The 27,553-nt window shown below is 39.9% G+C and overlaps 2 protein-coding genes across 4 annotated transcripts; one reads left to right on the top strand and one right to left on the bottom strand.

Annotated features, from left to right (window-relative positions):
• The first annotated feature begins 6,279 nt into the window (after positions 1 to 6,279).
• LOC115410335 (DDB1- and CUL4-associated factor 7-like) lies at positions 6,280 to 15,748 on the top strand. The gene is made up of 7 exons (XM_030121942.1): positions 6,280 to 6,691; positions 7,945 to 8,103; positions 8,964 to 9,075; positions 9,171 to 9,289; positions 9,404 to 9,613; positions 12,992 to 13,109; positions 14,274 to 15,748. The coding sequence occupies exons 1-7, from the start codon at positions 6,554 to 6,556 to the stop codon at positions 14,444 to 14,446; spliced, it is 1,029 nt and encodes a 342-aa protein (XP_029977802.1). The 5' UTR covers positions 6,280 to 6,553; the 3' UTR covers positions 14,447 to 15,748.
• Positions 15,031 to 26,042, bottom strand: kcnh6b (potassium voltage-gated channel, subfamily H (eag-related), member 6b). Of its 3 annotated transcripts, none has more exons than XM_030121939.1 (12): positions 25,765 to 26,042; positions 25,150 to 25,307; positions 23,580 to 24,005; positions 23,002 to 23,395; positions 22,691 to 22,890; positions 22,327 to 22,579; positions 22,045 to 22,238; positions 21,811 to 21,919; positions 19,927 to 20,130; positions 18,003 to 18,183; positions 17,703 to 17,907; positions 15,031 to 16,359 (listed from the first exon to the last, which is right to left on the bottom strand). In XM_030121939.1, the coding sequence occupies exons 2-12, from the start codon at positions 25,291 to 25,293 to the stop codon at positions 16,063 to 16,065; spliced, it is 2,607 nt and encodes an 868-aa protein (XP_029977799.1). In that variant the 5' UTR covers positions 25,294 to 25,307; positions 25,765 to 26,042; the 3' UTR covers positions 15,031 to 16,062. The 3 variants fall into 3 exon arrangements, with proteins under 3 accessions (XP_029977799.1, XP_029977800.1, XP_029977801.1); XM_030121940.1 differs by having other exon boundaries at positions 25,192 to 25,307; XM_030121941.1 differs by lacking the exons at positions 25,150 to 25,307; positions 25,765 to 26,042 and adding an exon at positions 24,318 to 25,141.
• Between the last annotated feature and the right edge of the window lie 1,511 nt (positions 26,043 to 27,553).

Genomic DNA, 27,553 nt, shown 5'->3' with positions numbered 1-27,553 from the left:
CTTCTTAAGTATGTGTGAGCTTGTGGGTTTGCATATATATATGTGTGTGTGTGTGTGTGTGTGTGTGTGTGTGTGTGTGTGTGTGTGTGTGTATGTGTGTGTGCGGGTGAGTGGGTGGGTGTGGGTGGGGGGCGGTACTGATTTTTAAACTGATATGTAAAGCACTTTGTGCTACAGTTTTTAATGTATGAAAAGTGCTATATAAATAAAGATTATTATTATTATTATTATTATTATTATTACTAGCTGCTTATTTTTATGTCGCCCATAGAGGTTTCACTGATCAGTGTTTATTTTTCTGTGAACTGAACATAACATATTTATGACTAAAGAACTTGAACCACTTCCAACTGTTTGTGAGATTCTGTACGTTTTAGGTCCAAATAAAATCTTGGTAATATGGGGTTACTGCCAGAAATTGTGAGGTTTTGGGATGAGTGCGACAAAATGTAACAATAGACTCTTCTGTAGTGAAACAGAACAAAGTACTTCACTCAGCTATCATACAAAACTAACATAACTATAACATGATGATCATATAGTTTTGAGTTATTTGAGTATTTCCATTGTATGTAACTTTATACTTACTGTGTTACTCTACTTCTTTGTTAGACACTGTACTTTTCAAAGTTACTTTTCAGACTACAGCTTTTCATCCTATTTCTGTCTACCATATTTCCAAATGAACTGGACCTTAAGAACATATTCCAACCTGTGAGGGCTTATACCACAGAAAATTTTACCAACAGTATCATGTAAATACTAAGGGTGTAAGAAAATATCGGTTCTGCAATATATTGCGATATTTCATTTCACAATACTGTATCGATATTAAAAAATACCGTATCGATATTTTTAGGTATTTATTCAAATGCAGATATTATGGAGGTTCATTTTTGTTTTTTGTTTTATTTATATTTTATTTATTATTATTTAACACTCTTTTATTAAATAATATTAGTTCCTTTGTTGGGATTGCACAAAAATAATGTTATGATGTTAGTTATGAACCATGGGAATATGAACATCTGAGCAGGATCTTAAACTGTAGTGTCTGTAAAACATAATTTAAGTTTTAATACAGGAAAATTTTGTGATATAGCAGTAGATCCTGTTGTGATCAAATGAAAATGTGTTAAGTATTTGTGCATATTTTTGGTGTAATTCAATTCTTTAAGGAAATAATCATAAAAAAAAAAAAAAAAAAAAAGAAACGAACAAAAAATTGCCTTTTTAACAGTATCATGATATATCGTGATATATTGTATCGTGTTCCTAGTATCTTGATTTGTATCTTATCGCCAGATTCTTGCCAATACACACCCCTAGTAAAGACACAGTTTTTGTTAAATGTTGGAAGATGATTTACAACTATTACGGTTGTCAGGATCTGTGCCTGTGTGACTCTTTGCTCCTCCCTTGTGGTCATGGTCTGTGCCAGTGTGACCCTCAGCTCCTCCTTTGTCATCATCATTATCATCATCAGACTCACCTGCTGGCGCTGCGTGGCTGCAGCCAATTACCATTGGCCTATTTAAGGATTAGGTTTGCAGCCATGCAGCGCTGGTCCATTCTCCTTACTCCTTTCCATAGCCCGGACATTTGATCATATTCATTCACGGACTCTGACTCAGGTTTTGTATGGGTTTTTTTCTATGGACTCTACTTTAGTTTTTGTATTAGGTTTTTCGTTGTCTGGTTTTCATTTTTTTTTTTTTTTGTAAAATAAACTTGTTATTTTTTTTCCCCCTTCAGTACCGAGCATTTGAGTCCTTTCTTTTCCCCCCAGTTGTGACAGAATGGATCAGCCACACCTGGACTCAGCCGGTACTGAAGGGACCTTTTTTTTTTCGTATCTCCGTGTTTTAGTTTGTTATTCCTGGTTTCGTTCGTCTTTCCTTGATTTTCCCCGGTACCGTCGCTCCCAGCCCCATATCCGGCTTTTCTGAGACTTACCTTTGTCCTCAGCTCCGGCGGCGCGGTCTCCTCCGTGCCGGTTGGTTCGGGAGGTCCCGGAGCCGTCGGGTGCACACCCCGGTTTGTTCTCCCGGTGTATCTGTCCCCTGTCTGTTTCCTGTCTTGTATTACCGGCGTTCCCATGTCATGTGGGGTCCCGGACCATGTTGAATCCGGGCTCTCCTCCCGTGTTGTTTTTTCCGGTGCGTCTCTCGTCTGTTTCCTGCCTTGTGTTTCCAGTGTCCTGTTCCATGTGGGGACCTGGGCCTTCGTGGGGTCCGGGTTCTTCTCTTCCTTCGTGTGTCTAATGGTTTGAGTGAGTTTATTAGTTCTGATCTGTCTGTCCATGTTAGTTTGTTTGTTCTGCTTGTTTTATTCGTTCCTCCTTGTCTCTCTCTGTCTGTGTGCCGTTTTCTGTATATTTCTGTGTGTGTTTCTCTGTGTGTGTTTCTGTGTGTATTTGTCTTTCTGTGTATTTTTCAGTCTGTTTCTTAGTCTATGTGTGAATTTCCTAGCTTCTGTGTGTGTGTGTATTTCTCAGTGGGTGCTAATATTTTTTTTTTTTCAATGTGTGTTACTGCAGTCCATGTGCGTTATATGTTCCCCGTGTTTTTTTTCAGTCTGTCTTTAGTCTCTTTATTCTTTGTCTGCAGTTTCATCAGTTTCTCCTTAGTTCAGTTCTTTCCCTGTTTGTCCTTTAGCTCTGTTTCTTGCAGTTCATGTTCTTCAGTTCCATTTTATCGTTCTCATCAGTTCAGTTCTGTAGATTGTCCCTCTGCCTGTCTGTGTCTCTGTGTCTGTCTGTCCGTGTCTCTCTGCTTGGCCCAGTTCCCTTTTCCTTAGTACTACCTGGAGGCTAGTATGCCGTCTGGTAGTTTCCCCTCCTTGAAGTCCAGTTCCGGCCACGCAGCGTTTTTTGAAGTCTGATTCAGTTTGTCCGTGCAGCGTTCCTGCAATCTGTTTGTCTGTTCACGCAGCGTTTTTTAAAGCCTGTTCCTGAAGTCCGGTTCCGTCCGGCAGCGTTCCTGAAGTCCGGTTCCGTCCATGCAGCATTCCTGTTTCCCCGTCTCGGCCTCGCTCTTTGTGTCTCCCCGTCTCGGTCTCCCTCTCCGTTCCCCTGTCTGTCCAGTCTCAGTCAGCCCGAGTCATGGGTCTGGCCATAGTCCAATTCCAGTCGATGTCTGTAGTCCAGTCAGTGTTCATCTGTCTTGTCTCAGTTAGAGTCTCTAGTCCAGCCATATTCAGTTCCAGTCAATGTCCTAAGCCCAGCTGGAGTACTGTCTGCCACAGCCCTGGAGGTCCACGAACCAGGGGATTTTTCTGTCCTGTTTTGGAGGGGTTCTCACGTCCTGGTCAGGAGGTTTCTCCATGATCTGGTCTGAGGGGCTACATCATCCTGGTTTGGAGGTTTTCAACGTCCTGGTCCGGAGGTCTGTCCTGAGGTGCTTCAGCAGTCTTCCCGGAGGCTCTTCATGCCGCTTCACCGGGAGGTGCTTCAGCCTGTTCGCCCTGAGGTTCTGCAGCCAGTCTGCCCGGAGGCTCTTCATGCCGTTTCACCGGGAGGTGCTTCAACCTCTTCGCCCGGAGGCTTTTCACGCCATTTCACCAGGGGGTGCGTCAGCCTGTTCGGCCTGAGGTTCTTCAGCCAGTCTGTCCGGAGGCTCTTCACGCCGTCCCACCAGGAGGTGCTTCAGCTGGTCTCGCTTGTGGTTCTTCATGCCCCTTTTTGCCAGGATCCCCTCTACAATCCAGGATGCCCTGGTCTCCGTGGGGGCTTTTTTCATATCTTTGGGGACGTCAGGATGCCGTCCCTTGAGGGGGGGGTCCTGTCAGGATCTGTGCCTGTGTGACTCTTTGCTCCTCCCTTGTGGTCATGGTCTGTGCCAGTGTGACCCTCAGCTCCTCCTTTGTCATCATCATTATCATCATCAGACTCACCTGCTGGCGCTGCGTGGCTGCAGCCAATTACCATTGGCCTATTTAAGGATTAGGTTTGCAGCCATGCAGCGCTGGTCCATTCTCCTTACTCCTTTCCATAGCCCGGACATTTGATCATATTCATTCACGGACTCTGACTCAGGTTTGTATGGGTTTTTTTTCTATGGACTCTACTTTAGTTTTTGTATTAGGTTTTTCGTTGTCTGGTTTTCATTTTTTTTTTTTTTTTTTTTGGAAAATAAACTTGTTATTTTTTTCCCCTTCAGTACCGAGCATTTGACTCCTTTCTTTTCCCCCCAGTTGTGACAATGGTAGCATTAACTACTTTCTTTGCTCACCAGTTTACACTTAAACCATAAATCTATAGTTTCTAAACCTACAGTTTGTGGTGGATGTCTTGAGAAACCCTCCCTTGATCTCTGGTCTTTAACCCTCCAGGGTAATCGAAGCATTAGAAAAGAAAAAGGTTTTGTTTGACTTTGATCGGCCATGTAAACCTGGAGATATGTGTGGGACACAGCACATTTCTACAAAACATTGTTCACTTATTTGTGCAGTAACAGGCACCCCACATGTTATGTATTTTTGAATCTTCAATGTTTGTTTTTGGCAAACACTGTAATTTACTGAGTATTTGTAACTGTCTCACATAGTATTCCCCGTGGTGCTGTGGACGTGACCTCAGAGTAACATCACAGCAGAAGCATGGTGAAGGAAAAGAGGAGCAGGTTCACTTGATTTTGTCAAATTGAGCTATAAATAAAAACCTTTTTACTAAAAAGGAACTCATGGACTCTTTAAGCCACAAAGCTGCAACATAGTCATAGTGAGCTGGTCAGGAGATTGGTTTTAAAATGGACTGTTTTTGTCAACTCCACAAAAGACGGCTCTGTTAATGGAGCGCTGTCCTCTCACCTCTATTCAAAGACCCTTCCCTGCCCAAATGGTATCACTGTGACCCATCTAGTATTTTTTTTTTTTTTTTTTCCCATTTATGTACATATTCGTATTTTTAAGTTGTCTCACATCCTCTTTTTTGTTGTTTGTCAACACAGAGCGCTCATTTATATCGGTTTAGTGTCTTGTCCGCTTGCCACGGTGCAGTTTCTGCTTTCGTAACAGATCTATGAAGCATTTCTATAAATGTATCAATAATCAAACTTCTCGCTTTGGCCACAAGGACACAATACTTTTTTTTGCTGCATAGAAACTTATAATTAATGTACAGAGCCTGGGAAGGGACATGCAAAAAACAAAAATTATTGTATTATAACGCAATAGTTTTTGCATTATGACGCAATAATTTTTATTTTTTGCATGTCCCTTCCCGGGCTCCATACTGTACCATATATTGGAGTGTCCTAGAATTTCTTTTGCCTACTTGTGTTTAAAGTGAAGTATAGGAAAGTCCAGTTTGGTGCATGTGCTATCGGCGCATCCGCTCAGGCAGTTTCAGTCGGACCTGAAGAGGTGCCTCCAGGTTTCACTCCAGTGTGATGACTGTAGAAGTGATAGAAGGATGCTGGATTTATGTGCACAAAGTTCTGTTTTTAATTGATATGCTTTGACAGCATATGTGAATTTAGAAAAGGTCAAATCATTCAGAAATACAACATGCACATGTTGGTGAAGTTTTATTGACTGAGTGAGAACGTTCCGAAGTATTGAAAATGCACATACAATTTTTTTTTAAATTTTTTTTTATTAATTACTAAATGAATTATATAAAATATATAGGATTATTCCATTTCATAATTTTGAAATAGTAGCCTATTAAAATATGCAGGAAAACAACATGCAAATTGTTGTATGTGTTTTTGTTTTGATTTTCTTTATTAAAAAAAAGCAGTTTCCAATTAGCAATTTTTAAATTTTGTAAATATTAAACCAAAGAAATATAAATAAAATATTAATAAAATAAAGAATACAAAATTACAAATGTATTGTACAAAATATGTGTATGAAAATTAGCTTTGTAAATAAATGTTGCTAAATATGAGTAACTCTCTGGCAACTTCATTATGTAAAAGTAGCACTGGAGTATATAAATACATTTTCCTAAATTCTAAGAGTCACAAATTTTTTGCCAGTGTGGCCATGGAATAGGCATTAAATTCTGTTCTAAGTCTTTAAAAGGTCATAAAATTATTTAATTTGTAGAAACCTGTAGGAACCCTGGTATTAACATAATAAATGCCCTCATAAAATCGATTAGAAATAACACAGCCTTGCTAATCTGTTGAGTGTCTCTTAATTAAAGCTTTAATAGCTGATGTCAAACCTGTGCTTGTGTGTTTTGTGGTGGTTTTTACGACATTCGTGCCGTCTATTGAAGGCATCAGCGGTGGCGCTTTCTTTTCTACTATTTTTGTCCGGTCGCAGCCATATTATCAACATCTATCAGCAGATGTGTGTGGAGCTCACTGTTAAACACACACATTTAATTCATTTATTTGCATGTAACGTCCACCTCCTGTCATTTAGAAGACGTCCGGACCACACGGACAGAACATTTAGCTTACTTCTGTGGAAATTACACAACGTGAAGGCAATAAGTTACTACTGGAAAGTAGGCGGTTGTGGCGACGCGTTTAGGGTCGTCTTCTTCTGCAGGTAATTGGTCGTCACCCAGAGGCTATCAGAACTGGGGCCTTTGAAAATGTCGCTACACGGTAAACGTAAAGAAATCTACAAATACGAGGCGCCGTGGACAGTTTACGCCATGAATTGGACCGTCCGACCGGATAAACGCTTCCGCCTGGCACTCGGCAGCTTCGTGGAGGAATACAACAACAAGGTAACGCAAAACTTCAAAGAGACCGACCTGTCCCACGCTGTTCCTGGACCCTGAACGCATGGCGGGTCCTGGACACAGCACTGTAAATAGACACAATGACAAACAGGGGGATGGTTCATTTTTAGGATGTAGCTACAGTAACTATCCATAAGCTGTCAGTATTCAGTACTTTGATGTGTTTTTGTGCGTGACTCATCATAGACTAATGACATCAGGGAAGACTTTGCTATTCCTCATATTAACAAGTGCCAGTTAGAACTACAACCTCGTGGAAATGCATGACGTCAATGTTGAGTTGTGTGTGCACTTTGACATTTTGTGATGATTGTAGGCGGCTCTTTGCCCTCATTTAGTATTTAGAAGCGTGGGTTCTTTCAACATGTAAAGCAATGTGTGGAATATGATAATGCCTTAATGACATTCAAGGTAAAATACAGTATTATCAAGGGAAATTAGGTTGCAGACACAACAAGCACTATAATCTTTAAAGATAAAACTATTATGGTGATATACCTGTATCTGCCATAAGGTACAGCTGAATGGGACAACAGGATGACTGCCATTGCCTCTTAATATATTACATTTTATCATTAGTTTCATTATTTATTACTTGATATTAAAAATTGAAAAAGAAATAAATTATTGACAATATTCTACTTTGTCTTTACAATCTAGTTCTAAAAAACTTGGGAGGCTGTGTAAAATTCTAAATGACATTCCTCCCCCAAAACTCCAGCAAATTGTCTGCTCCATTCCCAGATGTTTATGGAGAGTTGTTCTAAGAAAATGGGATAATGATAAACATTGTTCTGTCTCAGCTTTTTGGTGATGTGTTGCTGCCATCAAATTCACAATTACCTTTTATTAAAATGGGCATTTTTACATTTGATATATTTTTTTAGATTCTGAATATAATATGGATAAATGAGGTTTGCAAATTATTGCATTCTGTTTTTATTTACATTATACACAGTGCCCTAACTCTTTTGGATTGTGGTTGTACTTTAATATGTAAATAGCAAATTAATTTCAAAATTTGCTGCTATAATTAGTCGTGACTAGACACAGTGTTATTTTCTTGAAATGTAAAAGCATTTATATAACATTTTTAATATTACATTTTCCAACGTATCCCTGTCAATGAATCCCTAGAATCATCACCACCTGTCACATAGACTGACTGAAATGTACCCGTTCATTTAAGTAACACCACACTGGCTCACTTAAGGTGAGTTGTTGTTGTGTGTCCACAGGTTCAGATAGTGGGTCTGGAGGAGGAGAGCTCTGAGTTTTTATGTCGAAACACGTTCGACCACCCCTACCCGACCACAAAGATCATGTGGATTCCTGACACAAAGGGCATGTACCCTGACCTTCTGGCCACCAGCGGAGACTACCTGAGAATTTGGAGGGTAAGTCTTGAATGTAAATTCACATTCCACTTGAGCTGGTGTAAAGATTTAAGGGGGATTAACTACAGATATGGACATAAATATTCATTATCATGAACCGTCTCTCCAAAATATCCAATCTAGCCCTCGGCTTGATTTTATGAAGTGCAAAAATTACACTGGAGATATTAACTTTCAAGGGTGTTGAGCTCATTTTAGTTCCAATGTGATCTAAAGTAAAATAATAGCATCATAACGCTCTAACAACGAAATGTGAACAACCGAAAAGTTATGTACAATTTCAACAATATTCTGGTTGTAACTAAATGTTTTGAGCATTTGTTGATCTGTAAGTTGCGTTAATAATAAGCTAACACATAATATTGTAGAAATGATTCTTATTTTAGTTCCAAGCTTCAAAATTTCAACAATATTACTGTATGCCTGTTACCAAATGTTTGTGTAACATTGTGTGTAATGCACATGTACAAATGTTAAGTTGAGGCATAATATTGTTCAAATTGCACTTTTTCTTAAGAAATTTCAATTTTTCCTGGTTATTCACATCTTTTTTGTGAAAGGATAGTTTGTAAATGTAAATATTTTCATATTTAATGTTTTGCATTGCACTAAAACAAGAGGAGAAGCTTGTGTTATCATTATTTATAGCTTATTATACTATTATTTTACTAGTCTGGCCCATTTGAGATCGAATTGGACTGAATGTGGCCCCTGAACTAAAATGAGTTTGACACCCCTGGTCTATGTGATCGTGGTTACAACATAACTTCTCCTCAGGCCCAGAAGCTGTGCACCTGTTTATTACTGCAACAAGGGGTGATGCTGATCTCCTGGACAATAATATGTCCTTTTGTTGAAAGGTCAGTGACACAGAAACCCGTCTGGAGTGTCTACTTAACAACAACAAGAACTCAGACTTCTGTGCTCCGCTCACATCCTTCGACTGGAACGAGGTGGATCCAAACATGTTAGGTGAGAACTCAGTACTCATGTTTGATGTAGTCGGAGCTGATGTTGACTGCATGAACTGTCATTATTTTACACTGATTGTCTTCTTCTTTGAGCAGGGACCTCCAGTATTGACACCACATGTACAATCTGGGGGTTGGAAACTGGACAGGTTCTGGGCAGGGTCAACCTGGTGTCAGGTCATGTCAAGACGCAGCTCATTGCTCATGACAAAGAGGTAAATCAGACACAGAAAGGATCAAACACTTTCACATGTGTTTGTCTAATAAAGTAGACACCTATTTGACGTGTCCAAGGACTGACCCGAGCTCATCATCTGTTTGGTATGCAGGTCTACGACATCTCGTTCAGCCGTGCGGGTGGCGGTAGAGATATGTTTGCTTCTGTTGGAGCTGATGGTTCAGTTCGTATGTTTGACCTCCGTCACCTAGAGCACAGCACTATTATCTACGAAGACCCCCAACACCACCCGCTGCTCCGGCTCTGCTGGAACAAACAGGACCCCAACTACCTGGCAACCATGGCCATGGACAGCATGGAGGTTGGTTTATTGTTTTGTAAACATTTGGAAAAATATACTGGGGTTATTTTCATTTTACTGCCCAGCCATAATATTAGCTTTAAATACTTATACAGTCTTTTTTTAACAATGCACTGATTAATCAGTGCCAAAAGGATGTTACAAACCATTTTTATCAACAGAAGCTGAAGCAAATGGTGACTGATAACAGTGGTCTCAAGTTTTGGAAATTTTATGGTTCAGAAATAAAATGTGCTAAGTCTTACATATTTAATAACACAAACATTGGCTGGAGTTTTCAAGATATTACTACTTTTTTTGAATTTTATTTATGGATTGCATATCTGTATTTCCTGTTATGTGTCTAGTCATTGTACTGGCTGAATGCTCTTTTTACTTTTGTGTGCTTTGTTGAACTCTATTCTTGCTGCTGTAAATTTGGAATTTCCCCTTGTGGGACTAATAAAGGAATATCTTAATTTATGTTATTTTATCTTATCTTACATATATGCGTAGGTTCACGTACATTTATAGAATAGATGTTTAAATCTTTCACTAGAGGAAATTTGAAAAGTGCATGTATTGTTATGTACAGACATTGTGTTGAAGTAGAACTTGTAGGTTAGAAATCAAAACCTGTTCTCTCAATAATTCATAGAATTTCAGATTTTGACCTAATACTGCCTCTAAATAGCACATTTGACGTAAATTCTTTTCGTTACGGGCCCAAATTTTGTGAAGTTTCCCTGCTTTTATTTATGTGTGTGTGCATTTTTCTTATAGTCCAGTGTAAGTAATATTATCCTATCCTATCCTACTTATATAATGCACGTTTGGGCCCTGCCCCATGTCTGTCCCATCGATGTCCGTTCGATCGATGTTGCAGCACAGGAGGGCATTTGTATGGGTTTTCCTGAGCCTTCACAGGCCCAATCGCTGCCAAACTCGCCAAATGAATAGAAACATTACCTGACTATCTACTAGGCACACTTTTATGTTCGTATTCAAATGTTGTAAGGTATGCTGGGTGATTTTAACAGGGTCCCAGCTCACCACAGACCAGCTCACAGCTCACCTCGGACCAACTCTGAGCTCACCACAGACCTTCACAGGCCCCATGCCGTTCACAATTTTATGTCCGTTTTCAAATGTGAGGTATGCTGGGCGATTTTAGCCTCTCTCTACTTTCAATTCTTCATCCCTGCCGCCATACTCCATTTTCGCCAGTGTTTATGCTGCCATTCATGACATTTCTACTACTAGCAGACGATGCTAAAATGTGAGGGCTTCAGTTCACTACCGCTGTATGAATTTAATCATATTTCACAGACCAAACAAATACATGCTCTTCCCTTCATGCCTCACATGTTGGCTCAAATGCATGAATAAATGGTAGTTTACAAATGGATAGTGGTGGCAGACAAGTTCTACTTATCATGCTATCGTACAATGGCACCACAGGTACAATGTCGCTAGTTACTTCAAAATAAAATTGTTTTGAGTAGCTGTAACATCAGTGACATAATTTTGGGTGACTGATATTTATTTGATATTATTAATAATAATTTCTATTTCTTTACCATATCAATGTTGTATTCAGTGTATGTAATGTTATGTAAATGTGAATGAGTTTTAATTCATGTAAAAAAAAAAGTGTTTAAATGACAACTATGGGCTTCACTTCCTTGTATGATGAAAATGACAAGATAATTCCTTGAACTTGGCATTTTAAATAAATTGCCATTTTATATATATTTTTTATTTTATATTTATTTTCACTTTGTTTTCTATTTGTGTCATTGCAAAGACAGTCTTTATTTATTAAACATATATAGTTAATGCGATTATTAGGTCAACTTAAACTATTTTGGTGTCTGCAAAAGTAAGTGACAGCACTTCCACCGTTTATGTAGGATGACCCACCTGCTGCTGTGTCACCCCTGACTCCAATAATTTTGTCTTGGTGATTGGAGTACCCGGGTCAATCACTTGTCTTCTCCACAGATCAACATCTGCCTCCTGCACATCAGATGAGCGATGTTCAGGTGAACAGGGAGCCTTGCATTTGTAAACGAATGCCTTTTTCCTTCATCTCCCTTCTAATGGAGCCGTTAAGCTTTCCTGTTTGCCAGTATGTGGCTCATGTAGTCCTGCTCAAATAACATGCGTATTCCTTTATACTCAATGTGTTTTTATTCCAGGCAGATCGCAGCATAAGCTCTTTGGTCTTAAACTGTGGGAAACATATTACAACTGACCTGGGGTTGTTTTCTTGTGGAGGTTTTGTGCTAGTTTATATAGTGTCCGTAGCGTCGCCATGGGCTAGCTTGCTAATAGCCTCGTAATCTTTGTATATTTCCTATTCGTATATTGTCTTGAAACCTTCTGAATCCTGACCGAATCACTTTATCTTAACATGACTGCCATGTTTCTGTGCAACATAAGCTTCATGTGTTGATTAACTTTTTCAGTGCATAGATTCATGGCGTTTTTACAGTTAGCTTTGCTGCAGTGCATTGTGGGTATTGAACATTACGCTGTATTGTAGAGGGTATGCACATACGTCACTTCCCCCCCAGGCCATGCCCCTCTAAATCAGACTGAGGGGCAAAAACCAACCCGCTCAACATGACAGAGTATAGCAGTAAACACAGCGAGACCGGGAAAGTGTGAAATATGAAATTAAGTGAGGGACAGTTGGACTGGACATGGATACCAAAGACCAAGTGGTCCATGAACGTTGACATGTGACCCGAAATCGCGTATCCTGACATCCAGGGTGTAGGGGATCATCGCTATTTTTACCTGAAACAAATATACATGGTTTCATCATCACTCACAACCAGGGTCCAAAACTAGGGCCCAGAACCAGCTGATCCAAAGTGCATTTACAGTAGACTGTGTACTGACCCCAGAATATATGCATGATCTACTGGTACTGGTAAGTAGAATTACTATCAAATGCTTTATACAACACAGATACTACTGCTGTGGACCAGCAGGGTACGACTGTATTTTGGTAAATTAGGATATTTTTCCCACCTGTTTTTCAATTACGACATTATTCTTGTCATATTACGGCTTTATTGTCAGAATATGTCGACTTTAATCTCATAAACGAATTACATTTTTGTTAAATTATGATTTTTTTTTATAACTACGACTTTATTCTCATAACATTGTGATTCTTTTTGTATTCGACTTTATTTTCATGAAATTACAGGTTTTATATGGATATTTTATGACTTTATTCTCGTAGTGACAAGTGTTTTTATTTTCTCATCTTTAAATTGATTGGTAGAAACCTGAAGGAACCTGTTTGAATGTCTGTTTCCTCCTGTCTTCAGGCCATTCTTTGCTTTTGCTTTGTGCTGAATTGGTCACTGCCTGTTTCTGCAGGTGGTGATCTTAGATGTGCGTGTGCCTTGTACTCCAGTGGCCAGACTCAGCAACCACAGGGCTTGTGTCAATGGGATTGCCTGGGCGCCACATTCCTCCTGCCACATCTGCACAGCAGGTATGCATGTTTTACAACACCTACAGTTATTTTCGCACACTTTATTTCCAGTCCATGGGTTATTGTTAATGAATATACCTGCATTTATTGTTCAATATATCACAACTATTACACACTTGCTTTATCATTATTGTGTGTGTGTATATGAATGTATATATATATATATATATATATATATATATATATATATATATATATATATTTTTTTTTTTTTTTTTTTTTTTTTTTTTTTTTTTTTTTTTGTGAACCATAATTATTTTGCATCATCATGAATATCATCTACAGTCACTTGTCCAGTAAAACCTGAATGAAACAGTGAGAGATGTCATATTTTCATCATTATTTCTACTTTGAGTCACGCTGCTTTATTTGAAGCTACTTTACTTTTAAAGGAATCTCTCACTATCAAATGAATTCCCTATGTGCTTGCATGTAATGCAAGACACAGGGGATTACTGTGTGTCATATTTATTATTATTTCTTTATGTAGCTCAATAATAGGCTTTGTTAATTTAAATCATTCATGTCAGGTTTTTTTTTTTTTTTGCAAAGCTTAAAAGGTAAACAACAATGTAATTACATGTATTTATTCCAGTGTTTAATATCAATAAACAGCTCTTCTTCTTCATAAGGTGTATTAAACTATACTAGTCTAGTTTAATTGCACTTACTTGTGTGACAATTAATGATCAGCTAAAAGCCTAATAATCAGCTAAGAGCCTAGTTGTTGTGGAATGAGATAATACAATTTCCGACCACTTCAACTTCAGCCTAAACATCATTGCAGTAACTTCTGTGGAACACAAGAGGGAGCTCTATACATACTAAACATGAAACCACCAAACATTAACTTATAACATGAGAAATCTATCTAGTGATACTGGGAGGCAGCAGTCCTCAGTGGTGTCTGCTGCAGCTCTTGTTACAGTACAATATTAAGTCAGAGATGTTCACATCCAGACAGACTCATAAATACCACTAGTTTGTAAATAAAGATATTTCCGAGCTTGGAGTGAAGACTCTTCCTGTATATAGGAAAATAGATAATCACACTATTATGAAAAATATGGTTTGGGTCAGTTACATGCACTGTTTGTGAGTGTGTTTTCCTGTTGAATAAAATGAACTGATTAAAATCAAACGTCCTCCCCTGGTTTTGTCTAGCGGACGACCATCAGGCTCTAATCTGGGACATCCAACAGATGCCCCGGGCCATCGAGGACCCTATACTGGCTTACACAGCGGAGGGGGAGATCAATAATGTCCAGTGGGCCTCCACCCAGCCAGACTGGATTGGTATCTGCTACAACAACTGCCTAGAAATCCTTCGAGTCTGAGCAGCGGTTATGATCCTCCCAGGACTGAAAACAAAAAAACGAAGCCAGACATAAATTGACTCAAAAACATTCTCAGCTGGATTTACAAGCTGACATGTCTGAAAGGAACATGGACTTTATGATCGTTCATAAAGATTTTTTCAACTGTGTGACAAATCTAGGCCGTAAAGATGCATTTAATTAAAACCATGTCTTTGATATTCAGTTTTGTAATACAAGATGTACTGCAGAAAACTAAGGTGAGCAAGGGTTAACACGTTACACAGTGTGTTTTACTCCCACTGAACCCACCATGTTATCCTCAACTATTCCCTTTTTTGAGCCGTGGTTAAGCATGGATTGAATGTGTTTTACGTGGATTCATGTGTTCATGTTATCAAGTCATTTTTTAGTATATAAATATATATATTTGATTGAACTGAACATCATTTGTGATATGAAAAACACCTCAGTTGTGTTAGTGTGTCCAATAGTTTACTGTACTTATAATAATACAGTTTTTTGTTCTCTAATATTTTCACCAATAATTTTATTTTTGCTACATTATTTTGTTTAATACAGAAATAAACAGTTCTGTGCAGTTAAATCATTAGACAGAAGCTTCATGTTTAGACAAAATATAACTTATTTCACAGTAAAGCAACAAAGTACTGATAATAATATATATTACAGAAATGATAGGTGGAATCTATTCTTCCAGTTACTGCAAAATACTGTAAGAAATCATCATCCATTATTTCTTCTATGTTATGTAGAGAATCAACAGGTAAAATGGATGTTGTCAGAGTCTAGGAACTGGCATCAAGAATGCAATGAACTGTGGGTTGGAGTGGGAACTACAAGTGAAAGGGGTTACAACTGCTGCAGCTGTTTGGTGTTACTTTTTTCTGAGCATAAATTTATGAAATAAATTCTGTATAGATGTCATTTGGGGAATTTTGAGTCAGATCAGCATGGTTACAGATCAGGTGATTAGCACATAATGAACAACTGTTAAGAGGAATGCCCCAGATATGTCTATGCTCATTTTAAAACACATAATGTGCACCAGAGAAAAGTGGCAAAATAATTACAAATTGTTAAATGTCCAGTTACCTTCTTGGCAGTCACATTCTGTTATTAACCATTTCAACAAAATCAAAACAGTTTTCTAAAAAAAATGTGAGCCAACATATTGTTTAATATCTGAGTCTGCGTGAAGATGCTCTGTAATTACCAAGAAGGGAATTACTCACGAATTATAAGTGACAAGTTAGAGAGGACCAGAACTCAAAATATGTACTGAACCGGGAAAAACCAGGACAAAAAAAAGCACTAAGAAGTGGAAAGACAGTTTGGCTTGTGTTTTATCAGTCCATATTTAGTCTCTTAGACATTATGATAATATTGGATGAGGAGACGAATGTTAGAAAAAGCCATCACCAAAGACTAACTTGCAGTCTTGTGTTGGTCACCATTTTCTGTCTTTGAAGCTCTATTCATGTGAGACACAGCTGAACCACCTCAGACGAGGAGCTGCTCTAATCCCATAGATTCATCCAGAGGTCTGTAAGGAGCACTGAGTTTCTTCTTTCACTGTTGTTACAGTGGTCGTGGTTGGCAGCCCGTGAAGGTTGTCAGATGACAGGCAGAACTGGATCTGAGAGGTGTTTCTGGATGTCTTCCAGTCCTGAGGTAATGTCCAGGTTACCGGGCAGTGAAGGGTAGCGGAGGCTGCCGCAGAGCCTGGGGTTGTCCGTAAGGGAGGATCCCACAGACGCCTGGGGCAGCTGTGGAGCCAACCCTGCATGGGTCTCAGTTTCAGGGGTGACCATCATGAACATGGTGTCGTCTGATGCCACAGTCACATGGATGCCACTGGACAACGACTCCTGGGACTTCTTGATGACTTTAAGATTAGTCTGTGTAGAGCTCTAAAGAAAAAAAAAAGCTATAGGTAATATTTCTACTTTAAAAGTCATTGGGGGAAGAACACTTTTTAAGTCACAGCAAAGACGTCAGTGTATTGCAGAGAAAAACACTGATCTAACAGGCAGTTCTGGGTTAGCTATCCCATAATACCACTTTGCATTATTACTGGAGTACTGACCCAGTGTCGCCTTGAGTTCGACCCCAGTCTGCCTCACACTACTCAGTCCAACACTAGGGAAGTAAGTAGTAGCTGTGCTCTACCATGGATGTACACCCCTGGTGGCAACTCACTGGATCACAGTGAAAAAGTCTGTCTCAGCCCAAAAAGCATTTGCACTGCAGACCTTAATAAGAAAAGATGCATAAAACTGTTGATAGGATACCTACAGCAGGAGTTTACCTGCACTTCTTAGAACACTGAGGTTTAACATGTTTTAACTTGTCCTGATAAATTCTGGGATGCCACCACAGCGTGAGGGCCCACTGGTCGAGATCCAGGTGGGGGCAGTAGCGGAAACACTAGTGGAAATAAACATTGGTCTTGGTCTATATTGTCACCTCCATAAAACAATTACCAAAGTCATTTTATCATATTTTTCAGGAAACACGAAAAACTTAATCATAAATTGAATATTTGATGATTTAGGCAAAAAACTAATTTTTATCCAAAAAATGACAGACGTAGTTATTTTAGGGAGGTGGCTATATGCACAATGGCCAATTATAATGCATAAGTAACATGGAATCCAAACATATTTTTTTGGCTTATGCACTAATGAGCATCTTACTGCTGAAACCTATGGGTGACATTTGGGGTTCCAGAATCCAATCCCAAAAATGAATCCATGAACTGTGCGTAGTGGGAACATTTCTAACTTCATTTCATTCATGTGGAAAAAAAGGTAGTGAACTGGAAATGCTATGGCGGAGGTTTTTCATAGAGCCATTACTAATCAGCAACCACTGGTATTTTAATAACGTAGTGAACGCTTAAGACATAATGTTATTGTTATATTATTATTAATTTGTGACAGTTCTGGTGAATCAAAATTGATCTTTAGCACACCTAGAGATAGAGATAGATAAAGATAGAGATATATAGAAATAGAGGTAGATAGAGTTAGACAGAGATAGAGATGATTTATGGAGCTACTGTTGTTTTATTCTTAAAACGCAGAATAACCTGGCATAATGTAAACTATAGGACACTGTAGGGGTATTTTCTGGTACACTGCTGTCCACTGTTATTGATAGTTGAGGTAATTTTTGGAATCTGAAAAGCACCATTCCTGAAAACTTTTACCCAAAGAAGATGTAATATGTGCCATGTAGTATTTGTCCATACCTCTGTGGGTGCCCGGCTGCCCATCTGTATGGGGGAAATAGGGTACATGGTGTGTAACACTGCTGTCCCGTTCCCGTACAGGCCAGGTGAGTCTGAGGGGAGGGTACTGGGTGATACAGAGCTGTAAGCTGGAGGTACAGGAGCCATCTGCCGCTGGAGAAGCTGAAGAATAACGTTGATGTCAGCTGTCATGCGAGTCTCCAATCTGTAAAGTAAGATATATCCAGAAAAAAAAAAATTCAATGGTTGTTCAGTGCATTGATAATCACTGTTGAAGAACATGTGATCCAATAAACACACCTGTTGAGCTGTGAATGTAAAACCTCAAGCCGAGACTCCAGTTCGCTGGGCCTCTCTTCTGTGAAAGGCGGTGGGTGGTATGAGTTGCGAACAGATGATGATCTCCAGGTACGACTGGAAAACTGTGGAGACTGACGGTCTGGCCAGTATCGATACATTCCTGGCACATTTAGAGATGAAGCTGAGGAAGATACAAAATGAAAGATGGAAATGGTGTTCTTTCCAACTGATGCTAAAAACTGAAAGTTTAAAATGTAGTATATTGTAGCATATATAATCTAAATGCTTATTGTGAGGTTTTAATAATAATGATAATAATAATAGATTAGATTTCTATAGCGCTTTTCTATGAATGCATACTCAAAGCGCACACAGTGGATCCATTATTCATTCGCTCTCACATCCTCCCTCTGATGGTGGTAAACTACATATGTAGCCACAGCTGCCCTGGGGCAGACTGACACCACCAAACATTCACACACATTCATACACTAGTGTGAGTAGCAGCACTGGAGGCAAGGGGGGTGAAGTGTCTTGCCCAAGGACACAACAGCACATGGACAGAGCGGGATTCAAACCGCCAACCCTTCGGTTATTACCAACTGAGCCATGGCTGCCCCGAGGTTTTGACCACTAGGGGCACTGTAGAGCTCTGTAACTATTTGACAGTTAACATTTTAAACTTTCTGGTTTCTTCATCTCAAGTGTCATTTTTGGAAAAGCTCATCATATGCCCAAAATAAGCGATGTTGTTGAATTTTTTTCTATGCCATGAAATATGTAAGTAAATACCTAGTTATAAACTTGACATCTTTTATAAATGGCTTTTGCACCAAGTAGCTAAATTAGATGACGAGGGTTCTGTGTAGTACATAGAACACAATCATGTCAAATACAACATTTCATGAGAAGAAGTTGGTGAAATCAGACAAGTTGGTTCATGGTGATGATTCATTTGTACCTTAACAGTGGTTTTCTTTTGAGGAGATTCACACTTTAAAAATGTTCAATGTGATTCTCATTCATGACAACTATCTTGCAGAATTAAACGCTAAAGCTTTGTGAATTTTTATTTCCCACAGACCATATTTTCTGTAATAATCCAAAAGCCAAAGGAATAATCACACCGGGTTTCGTTGAAGGACAATGCAACTTCAAAGTTAGCCCACAAAAAGTTAATCCTGCTGTGCTCTATATTCACGTGTTTCCTGATCTACCATCACACATCAGGCTTGGTACACACCATATTTAACCCTTAAAAACCCACAACTATTTTTTGGGTGACTTCCAAATTACATTTTCTCTACATTTAACTTTCCCTAACTCATTTATCCTCAGCATTTTCAGGGGAAAAAATCATATATTTTCCTATATTTAATGTACTGATTGTGTAGATGTTCAAAACAGCTCAGTAATCCAATAGTCAAAACATAAGATTGAGGAAAAAGTGACTTTTTCAGCAAAATATATTGTTAACTGAATGTAAAAATAAGCGTTTAGAACAAGTCCATGGTTTTGATTGGTAAATCAATGTTACAGAGGATTATGGTGTTTCAACAGAGCCTCTGAATATCCAAATGGGTCATATCTGCTGCTTTCAATGCACTGATAGGATTAGTGGTTAAGAAGTTACTGAATGATTTAGATCAGTAGAGGCTTTTAGACTCTGTTGACTGTTTAGGTCTTTGAGGGTTAAGCACTTAGGCACCAGTTTGATAAATATGATAAAAACATGCAAATATAGAATATTGAATCTCTTTTGCTTATTGGTAAGGCACTAAGTATAGACTACACACAAAGCAATTTTTTGACTGCACTCAAAGTCAGATTTCTTACAATAAGGGCTGTACAGTTTACCTAAAATATTCAAGTTTTAATCCACATGGTGATAGAATATCTCAAGTCAAACATCATGTTCATCTACCTTGGTGGCCTCTGTCCATCATGGCTTCTCTCCCCATTGGGTAAAGCTCTACTTTGGTGCCACATGCACGAGGTTTAGCCAGGTCTTCACTAGACTGGGAACATTGGGATCCACAGCTGCAGCGGTCATCCCAGTGGGTCTGTGGAGGTGAGTGACGATGGTGGAAGGACTGAACAGGGTACGAGTCCTCATGATCTATTCCATCTGTTCACAGGAAAGTAACATAATCATCCTTTTGCATCATATTCAAAGGACTTTCTGATTGCAGAACATTTTGTTTATGTTTACGCATTTGGCAGACGCTTTTTTCCAAAGCGACTTACAGGGGAAAACCAATTAAATCACTCAATCAATCAAATTTTATTTATATAGCGCCAGATCACAAGAAAGTTATCTCTTGACATTTTATATATAGAGTTGGTCAAAACCAGACTCTAAGTCAATTCTACAGAAACCCAACAGAATCCTCCAGGAGCAAACACTTGTGACTGGTGACAGTGGCGAGGAAAAACTTCCCTTTAACAGGCAGAAACCTCGAGCAGACCCAGACTCCTGGAGGATGGCCGTCTGCCTTGACCAGTTGGGGTTAAAGAGAGAGAGTAGAGAAGGGGAAAAAGAGAGAGCGATAGAGATAGGGACTGGGGGAGAGGGGGAGTAGGGGGAGACACATGGAGGCGGTTGAGGATAAGTGAGTGGTGATGATGAGGGCAGGGAAGAGGCCGGACCACCGCAGCAGGTCCAGAGATAATCGTGAAAGAATCTGTGGTTGTCCTGGGAAAAACCTTATTAGAATATTTAAAATGGAATGTTTGAAAGTGCTAGGACAGGAGGTGCTCTCGGAAGAGCTGGGTCTTCAGGAGCTTCTTGAAGATAGGCAGGGATGACTCTGTTCTTGTAGCACTTGGTAGAGCGTTCCACCAACGTGGAACGACCCATGAAAAGAGCCTGGATTGTCTTGTACAAGGTCTGGGGACCACCACACTACGTTCCCCAGACGAGCGGAGTGGTCGTGGGGCGACATAAGCTTTTATTAGTGCACCTAAGTAGACAGGAGCAGACCCACGGAGAATTTTGTAGGCTAGGATTAAAGATTTGAATTTGATGCGGGCAGCTATGGGTAGCCAGTGTAACTCAATGAGTAAGGGGGTGACATGTGCCCTTTTAGGCTGATTGAAGACCAGACGCGCTGCTGCATTCTGGACCATCTGTAGTGGTTTGACAACACAAGCTGGGAGGCCCGTTAGAAGAGCATTGCAGTAGTCAAGACGGGAGATAACCATAGTCTGCACCAGGAGCTGGGTGGCCTGTTCGGTTAGGTATGGCCTGATCTTTCTTAGGTTGAACAGAGTGAAACGGCATGATCGGGTGACAGAGGCAACGTGATCCGTGAAGGTCAACTGATTATCAATCATGACTCCCAAGTTACGTACTACACTGGTAGGAGCCAGAGGTATGGAGTCAATAGTGATGGAGATGTCCAGCTGTATGGTTGGCTTAGCTGGGAAGACCAGCAGTTCAGTTTTGGACAGGTTCAGCTGAAGGTGATGGGCTTTCATCCATGCAGATATGTCAGAGAGACAATCTGAGATCCGCACTGAGACTGTGGAGTCATCAGGTGGGAATGACAGATAGAGCTGGGTATCATCAGCATAGCAATGATATGAGAAGCCGTGTGAGTGGATGATCTGACCGAGTGAGGTGGTGTATATGGCAAAAAGGAGGGGGCCCAACACAGAGCCTTGGGGGACCCCCGTGGTGAGGCGGTGAGGCGGTGAGGCGATTTTGTGTGATATACGATACTGCATGCATATTTTTTAAGGGTGCACAATCCAAAAGCAGTCCAAATAACCATTAAACATAAAGATCTAACACAAATAGTCTCACCTGGCCTGATTCTACAATCCAAGGAGTGTATTTTGTGTCTTGACTTGTGACGACAACCACAATCATCACCAGAATCATCAGTTGTTATTATCGGTGGTACTTGGTCAGCCTTAAAAACAAACAAAACATGAATAACGAACATCTTAATCAACCTCAGTCTATTGTCAAATAAATCACTGTTTTCTGATCAGTCTAAAAGCCTCCTCCCCTCCTCTCAAAAAGTCACCAACGGACATCTCTCAGGTCAAATGTTATCTCCAGGTTCCTCCAGAAGTTGTCTGCAAAGCTGGGGTACATATCCAAGACCTCCAGCAGGTCTTCCCTGGGGATGCGGTGCAGGTCACAGTAGGTGATGGTGATTACATCTGAATTGGACTTCCCTGGCTCATCGTACAGGTGAATAAGCTCACCAAAAATGTCATTCTTTTCTGCAAGAGCATGGATATGTTTCAATGCTTAGGATTGTTTTACACTGAGTGGGGACATTACATCCACGTTTATGATGATGTTCTTTACCTAATATAGCGACAACCACATCATCCCTGATGACCTGGATGGAGCCACGAGTGATGAAGAACAGAGAGTCCAGAATGTCACCGTAATGGATCAGGGTATCTGCTGGTGGAGCATGAACGGTCTTGAACCTCATCCCCAAAGCACGCAGACAGGCTTGACTGCCTCCACGGAAAGCCTTGCAGTTCTGTAACAGAGACCTGTTCAAGTGCAAACAAATGTCCGCCTGCAAAGACTCTGGAAAGCCCTTCAGCACCTGAAGAGAAAAGAAAGACCATCAACATACCAGTATGGGGACTGGGATACTAGTTAATATGGCAGGACTTAGAAGGTCTCATATGATCATCCTTAGTCAGTTTTCACTTACAGCATTCATGTCAATCCCATTTGTGTAGGACCAAGCGTGTTGGAAGTATTCCTCAAGCCTTTGGCGCAGTCCACCTGGGATCTGATGGAAACGGATGAACTCTTTGACTCGCAGCATCTGGGTGTGGTAGCGGGTTGTACCAGAGTACAGCCGCTGGATAATGGCAGACACATTCCCAAATATGCTAGCGTACATAAGAGCTGAGAGAGGCATAAAGCAGGACACAAAAGTAACAGTGAGACCTTTGCAGTCATGTCATATGAAGCCCTATAGATGTAAAAACTACATGAGGTCAGTGTTAGTCAACTCACAGCCAATGACCATGACACAAATGGAGAAGATCTTCTCAGAGTTGGTGTTTGGAGACACATTACCGAAGCCCACACTTGTCAAACTGCTCAGGGTGAAGTATAGAGCAGTGACATACTTGTCTTTGACTGACGGACCAGAGGTGGAGTCACTGTCATTGTAGACCTTGCCTAGTTGTTCTGCCAGGTTATCCAGCCACCCGGTCTCTGTGTAGGGCCTCTCCACAAAGCCAATAGCGTACCAAATGCAGGCCAGCCAATGTGCAATAAGCACAAAGGTGCACATTAGCAGGAAGAGGACAGCTGCCCCATATTCAGAATACCGGTCTAACTTTCTTGCCACGCGGACCAGTCGCAGCAGCCGGGCTGTTTTCAGGAGACTGGTTAAGGTTGCCATCTTTAATGTTCACCAACAAAACAGAAGAGAAGGTTGAGATGAAAAATGAGCAGATAGAACAATAAGAGGAGATTAGAGACGTCAACACATCAAAATTTCTCCAGAATAATTTTATAAAGAACACAAGCAATAACATTTTTGAATGAGTCACTTTTGTCAATAACATGTTATTAAATGTTCTTACCTCATCAGAGCCAGATCTGAAAATGAGGAGGTCAAAAGGGATGGCTGCGAACAGGTCAATGGGGAACCAGCCTTTGATATAGTGCTTGGCTATCCGGCTTGGCTGTGTAACAACCTCATCATTCTGATTCACATAGGTGGTGCGGAGGTTTATGACTATATCAACAATAAACAACACGTCCACCAAAAGGTCCGCCACATTCAGAGGGTTACATGTGTAGCCACAACTCCTTTGACGTATATCCCCATGTTCATCTAAGAGGAAGGCAGCTGAGTAAGGGGTGAAAACCGCTGTGTAGAGGACTAGGAGGAGGATGATCCAGTCCCAAAATGCCTTAAAGGGGCTGTAATGAAGCAAGATCCACCATGTTGTCTCTGGCACCTGGAGTTTATATTCAGGCAGTACATCAGACTCCAAAGAAAGTACCTATGCACAAAGAATGCATCAGTATGCAGTGATTCTCACACATTTGTCCTTTAATCATCCAAGTATCTTACAGAGGCAAATGTGAACTTTTAATGTCGGTCATTTGGAGCCATTTCTAAGACATTTAGCTAAAATAGTCCTCTCCCAAAAGGCCCATTTACGCTTTTGTATCAATGAAAACACCACAAACATACCACTGTAAAATTAAAAACTCTTACTGTTACACATCTCATAGAACAAAGAGTATTTTCTCTGACAAAAAAACCCAAGCATTTTTAGATATGTAAGTTGCTCTAATACTGACCAACAGACCTTTCTAGAGGATGCACTGTTCTGACCGATCTCTGGGTGGAGGCTGCATGTTCTGGTTTTGCATCCTTGTAGATCCAGTAAATCCTGAACCATCCTGTCCTCAGTGGTTCACAAAAGAGGCACGACTTGGATAAATATTACATCCAGGTAGAGGAACTATTTCCAGATAACCAAAAAAGTTACTTTGGTGGCTTTGTGGCTATGAAGTAGTCAGCTGTCACTCAGCTGAGTTCATGTCCTGATAGTAACCATCTATACCTGTTCAGAAATAATATCTGCTGACCAAACCGTCCTCAGCAGCTGTGTGGATGGTACATGCCGTTAAATCCATCAGCAGAGACACAGGAACTGAGATCTAATGCAGCGAGGGGACCGGCTTCTGGAAACACTTCCCTTGCATTTGTTTCATATCCACAGTGTACCATAACAGAGGCAGTGATGCAGAATGCTGAGCCCCAGGGCTCCTGCACTAACAACAGTATGACTGAATTGAACTGTTGCTCAATGTAACTTTGTTTTTCACACCCAGAAGGAAAACATCAGCCACCAAACTACTTACTGATTTTTCCACTAGGGGGTTAATTAACATCTGTCTTCCATCATGGCAACTTTATTTCTTGGGAAACAAAACATCCTGGGTGTGAGAAATATAACAATGTACTAAAACCGTGTAACAGTGTTGCATCATGGGCTTTAAATTCACAGATGTGAAATTTGGTGAAGAAACTGAACTCAGTGAATAAATAAGCAGACCCTTCGTGGCTGTCAGTCAGTCCAGCTGCATGCCTCGAGTACAAACTGACACACACAGCCAGAGACTGAGCCCCCGTACCTGTGTGACCTTCTCTGTGACGTTCTGAGAGCGGTCCTTCACCTTGGAGGGACTGAGCAGCTCCATCCTGGGAGTCGGAGGTGATCGGCATTCGGGGCCCCTGCTGACTGGTCCCCCAGTCTTTATAGGGTCTGCGTCAGACATGGAGCTCTGCTGGACTGAGGGCAATAATCAAATTTAATTTCCACACAAATCAAAGGGTTTTCAGAATTATTCTCTTACTTACATTTTCTGGAAAACCCTTCTGCCTGTACATTTACTTGTATTGTTGCTAACTCTATTCTTATTCATTTCTTATTATGATGGATGATTTTTTCACTGAGCAAAGTCGTAACTATTATAACAAACATGAATGGTTTGACATGTACAATATTATAGCTGTGATTAAACACTCTGCGCTTCACTTGACAAATTCCTCTCTGCTCTGATTTCCCAGGATGCCCATCTAGCTGTGCCCCTCCCAAAATACTCTGCCCTCAAATACAGGATAGTTTCCATACTGCACTCACACAGTTATCACATAGTGAAGGCGGCAGCTACACTGTACGAATCTCTCTCTGCTCTCACTTGTTCAATTCTTTAACCAAACAATAGAAAATGAATCTGCATACATACCTGACTGATATCAGAACGACAAATCCTTCTTGGCCATGACTCAAACACACATCCTTCAAAACACTTTTTGGTCAGTTGTGTTAAAAATACTTGTCTTCCTCATTCATGGTTCATATTTAGGTAAAACAAATGCACTTCTTGTTTTCGGTGCGTGGATGCAGATGTCAGTGTTGAACCCTCCACTCTGGCACTCACAGGGCAAACGACTGGCCTCCAGCTCACATGTTGCTGTGCACTATTCACCAACACTGGAAACCAATCGATGCCATCCTATAGCTGAGAGGAACTGCCAGGAAAATCAATGAGGGGCATTGATAAATAGAGCAAATAGGCACAGAGCCATTACACTGGACTTCCTCATTAATGTCAAATTACCACTTCACTGTTCAGTTCATCGTATATGTTGAAAATATAGTTCTGGCTATCCCATACATGACACTGTACTGATAAAAGAAAAAAAAAAAGGAAAGTCAGGTGCATAAATGTATGGGAACCGTTCAATATGTTGCATGCATACAGTTAATGTGGGATCTTATTGACTGCAATGTTGACATTGCACTAATATGAGAGGGTAACGACCTGTGATGACACTGAGTCAAAACGTCCTTCAGCTGTAACCTTCAGCTGTCTATATGATTCTGTTTAAGTAACACACTATAAATAAGTACATTATTTAATTCTGGTGTGGTGAAAAAAAACATTTTAACCTGAGTTCTGTTAGTGTAACTCATTTGATGCCAACTCACTGTATTCAGAACATGCCATGGATTAAAAAAATCATGCGAAAATGTTAATAGACCCTTAAAAATCTAAAACACTTGGCTCTAAATACTTTTATAGCCTTAAATATTGTTTAAGTTTAGCTCTCAGAACTCAATTCAGTCACTGGTGTGTGTATCCATAATGTCACTCATTATTTTTCACTAGGTTTGGTTCAAATTTGTACCAGATATCAGATAATTTTCAAAACATAGTTACATAAATAGTTGTTGCTGAATCACATCAAACAAAATTTGTCTTTTAACCAGGCTGTATCGACCTGTAGTATAACTTATCACATTAAAAAGTTACTTGTGTTGCATTAAATCTGACTGCTGCAAATTTTGTGAAATACAGTACTGTGCAAAAGCCTTGGTCCACCTTTAGCTTTGTTTTTTGGGATGAAATGAGCATACATATTTATTTCCAATTCTCTTTTCTTCAGATACAATAAAAAATACAATAAATATCTGCACAGCCTTAAAAGACACACAAAAAAACTTAACTAAATGTGTTGCAAAGGTTAAAGTCACTATTTAGTGTGACCTCTGACCCCATGACAAGAAGCTGCACAAACAGAAACATCAGACGTGTGTTGAATGAAACCTGGTATAAAACATCAGAAAATGTATTCAATAAATCTCATATTGTCTGAACAAAAGGGTTAAAGACATGTTAAGTGTGAAGGGAGATCACATTAAATAGCACTTTCGTTTATAGAAGCGGTTTTATTTCCTGAAACTTCTGTTTTCACCGCTGTACATGCTTCACATATATTCAGATTGGATCTTAATACAGGGACAGAGAAATGCATATGTGGTCATTAGGACTTTACTGAACCAACAAACCTAACGTTGGTCTGGGACTTTTGCACAGAACTGTATGTTTGTATATATTTTTTGAAGAAAGATTAGAAATTTCCTTTTTACTGGTATGTGTTGATATTCACTGTAAAAATACTCCATTTAATATATTTTTAAGATGAACATTTCTCACACTTTGCTCATTGATGAGGCTTAGAAATACCTTT

This window comes from Sphaeramia orbicularis, chromosome 19 (genome assembly GCF_902148855.1).
Source record: "Sphaeramia orbicularis chromosome 19, fSphaOr1.1, whole genome shotgun sequence".
NCBI lineage: Eukaryota > Metazoa > Chordata > Actinopteri > Kurtiformes > Apogonidae > Sphaeramia > Sphaeramia orbicularis.
Note: the sequence above shows the minus strand (reverse complement) of the source record. Positions and strands in the feature narration are given on the sequence as shown.

Excerpts from the sequence above, each read along its gene's own strand:
- LOC115410335 (XM_030121942.1), top strand. The coding sequence starts at position 6,554 with ATGTCGCTACACGGTAAACGTAAAGAAATCTACAAATACGAGGCGCCG. Across the intron at positions 9,290-9,403 it reads TCATTGCTCATGACAAAGAG|GTCTACGACATCTCGTTCAG; the intron begins GTAAATCAGACA and ends TTTGGTATGCAG. Across the intron at positions 13,110-14,273 it reads CTGCCACATCTGCACAGCAG|CGGACGACCATCAGGCTCTA; the intron begins GTATGCATGTTT and ends GGTTTTGTCTAG.
- kcnh6b (XM_030121939.1), bottom strand. The coding sequence starts at position 25,293 with ATGTCTGACGCAGACCCTATAAAGACTGGGGGACCAGTCAGCAGGGGC. Across the intron at positions 24,006-25,149 it reads TCACAGAGAAGGTCACACAG|GTACTTTCTTTGGAGTCTGA; the intron begins GTACGGGGGCTC and ends CTTTGTGCATAG. Across the intron at positions 20,131-21,810 it reads GGATTGTAGAATCAGGCCAG|ATGGAATAGATCATGAGGAC; the intron begins GTGAGACTATTT and ends TCCTGTGAACAG.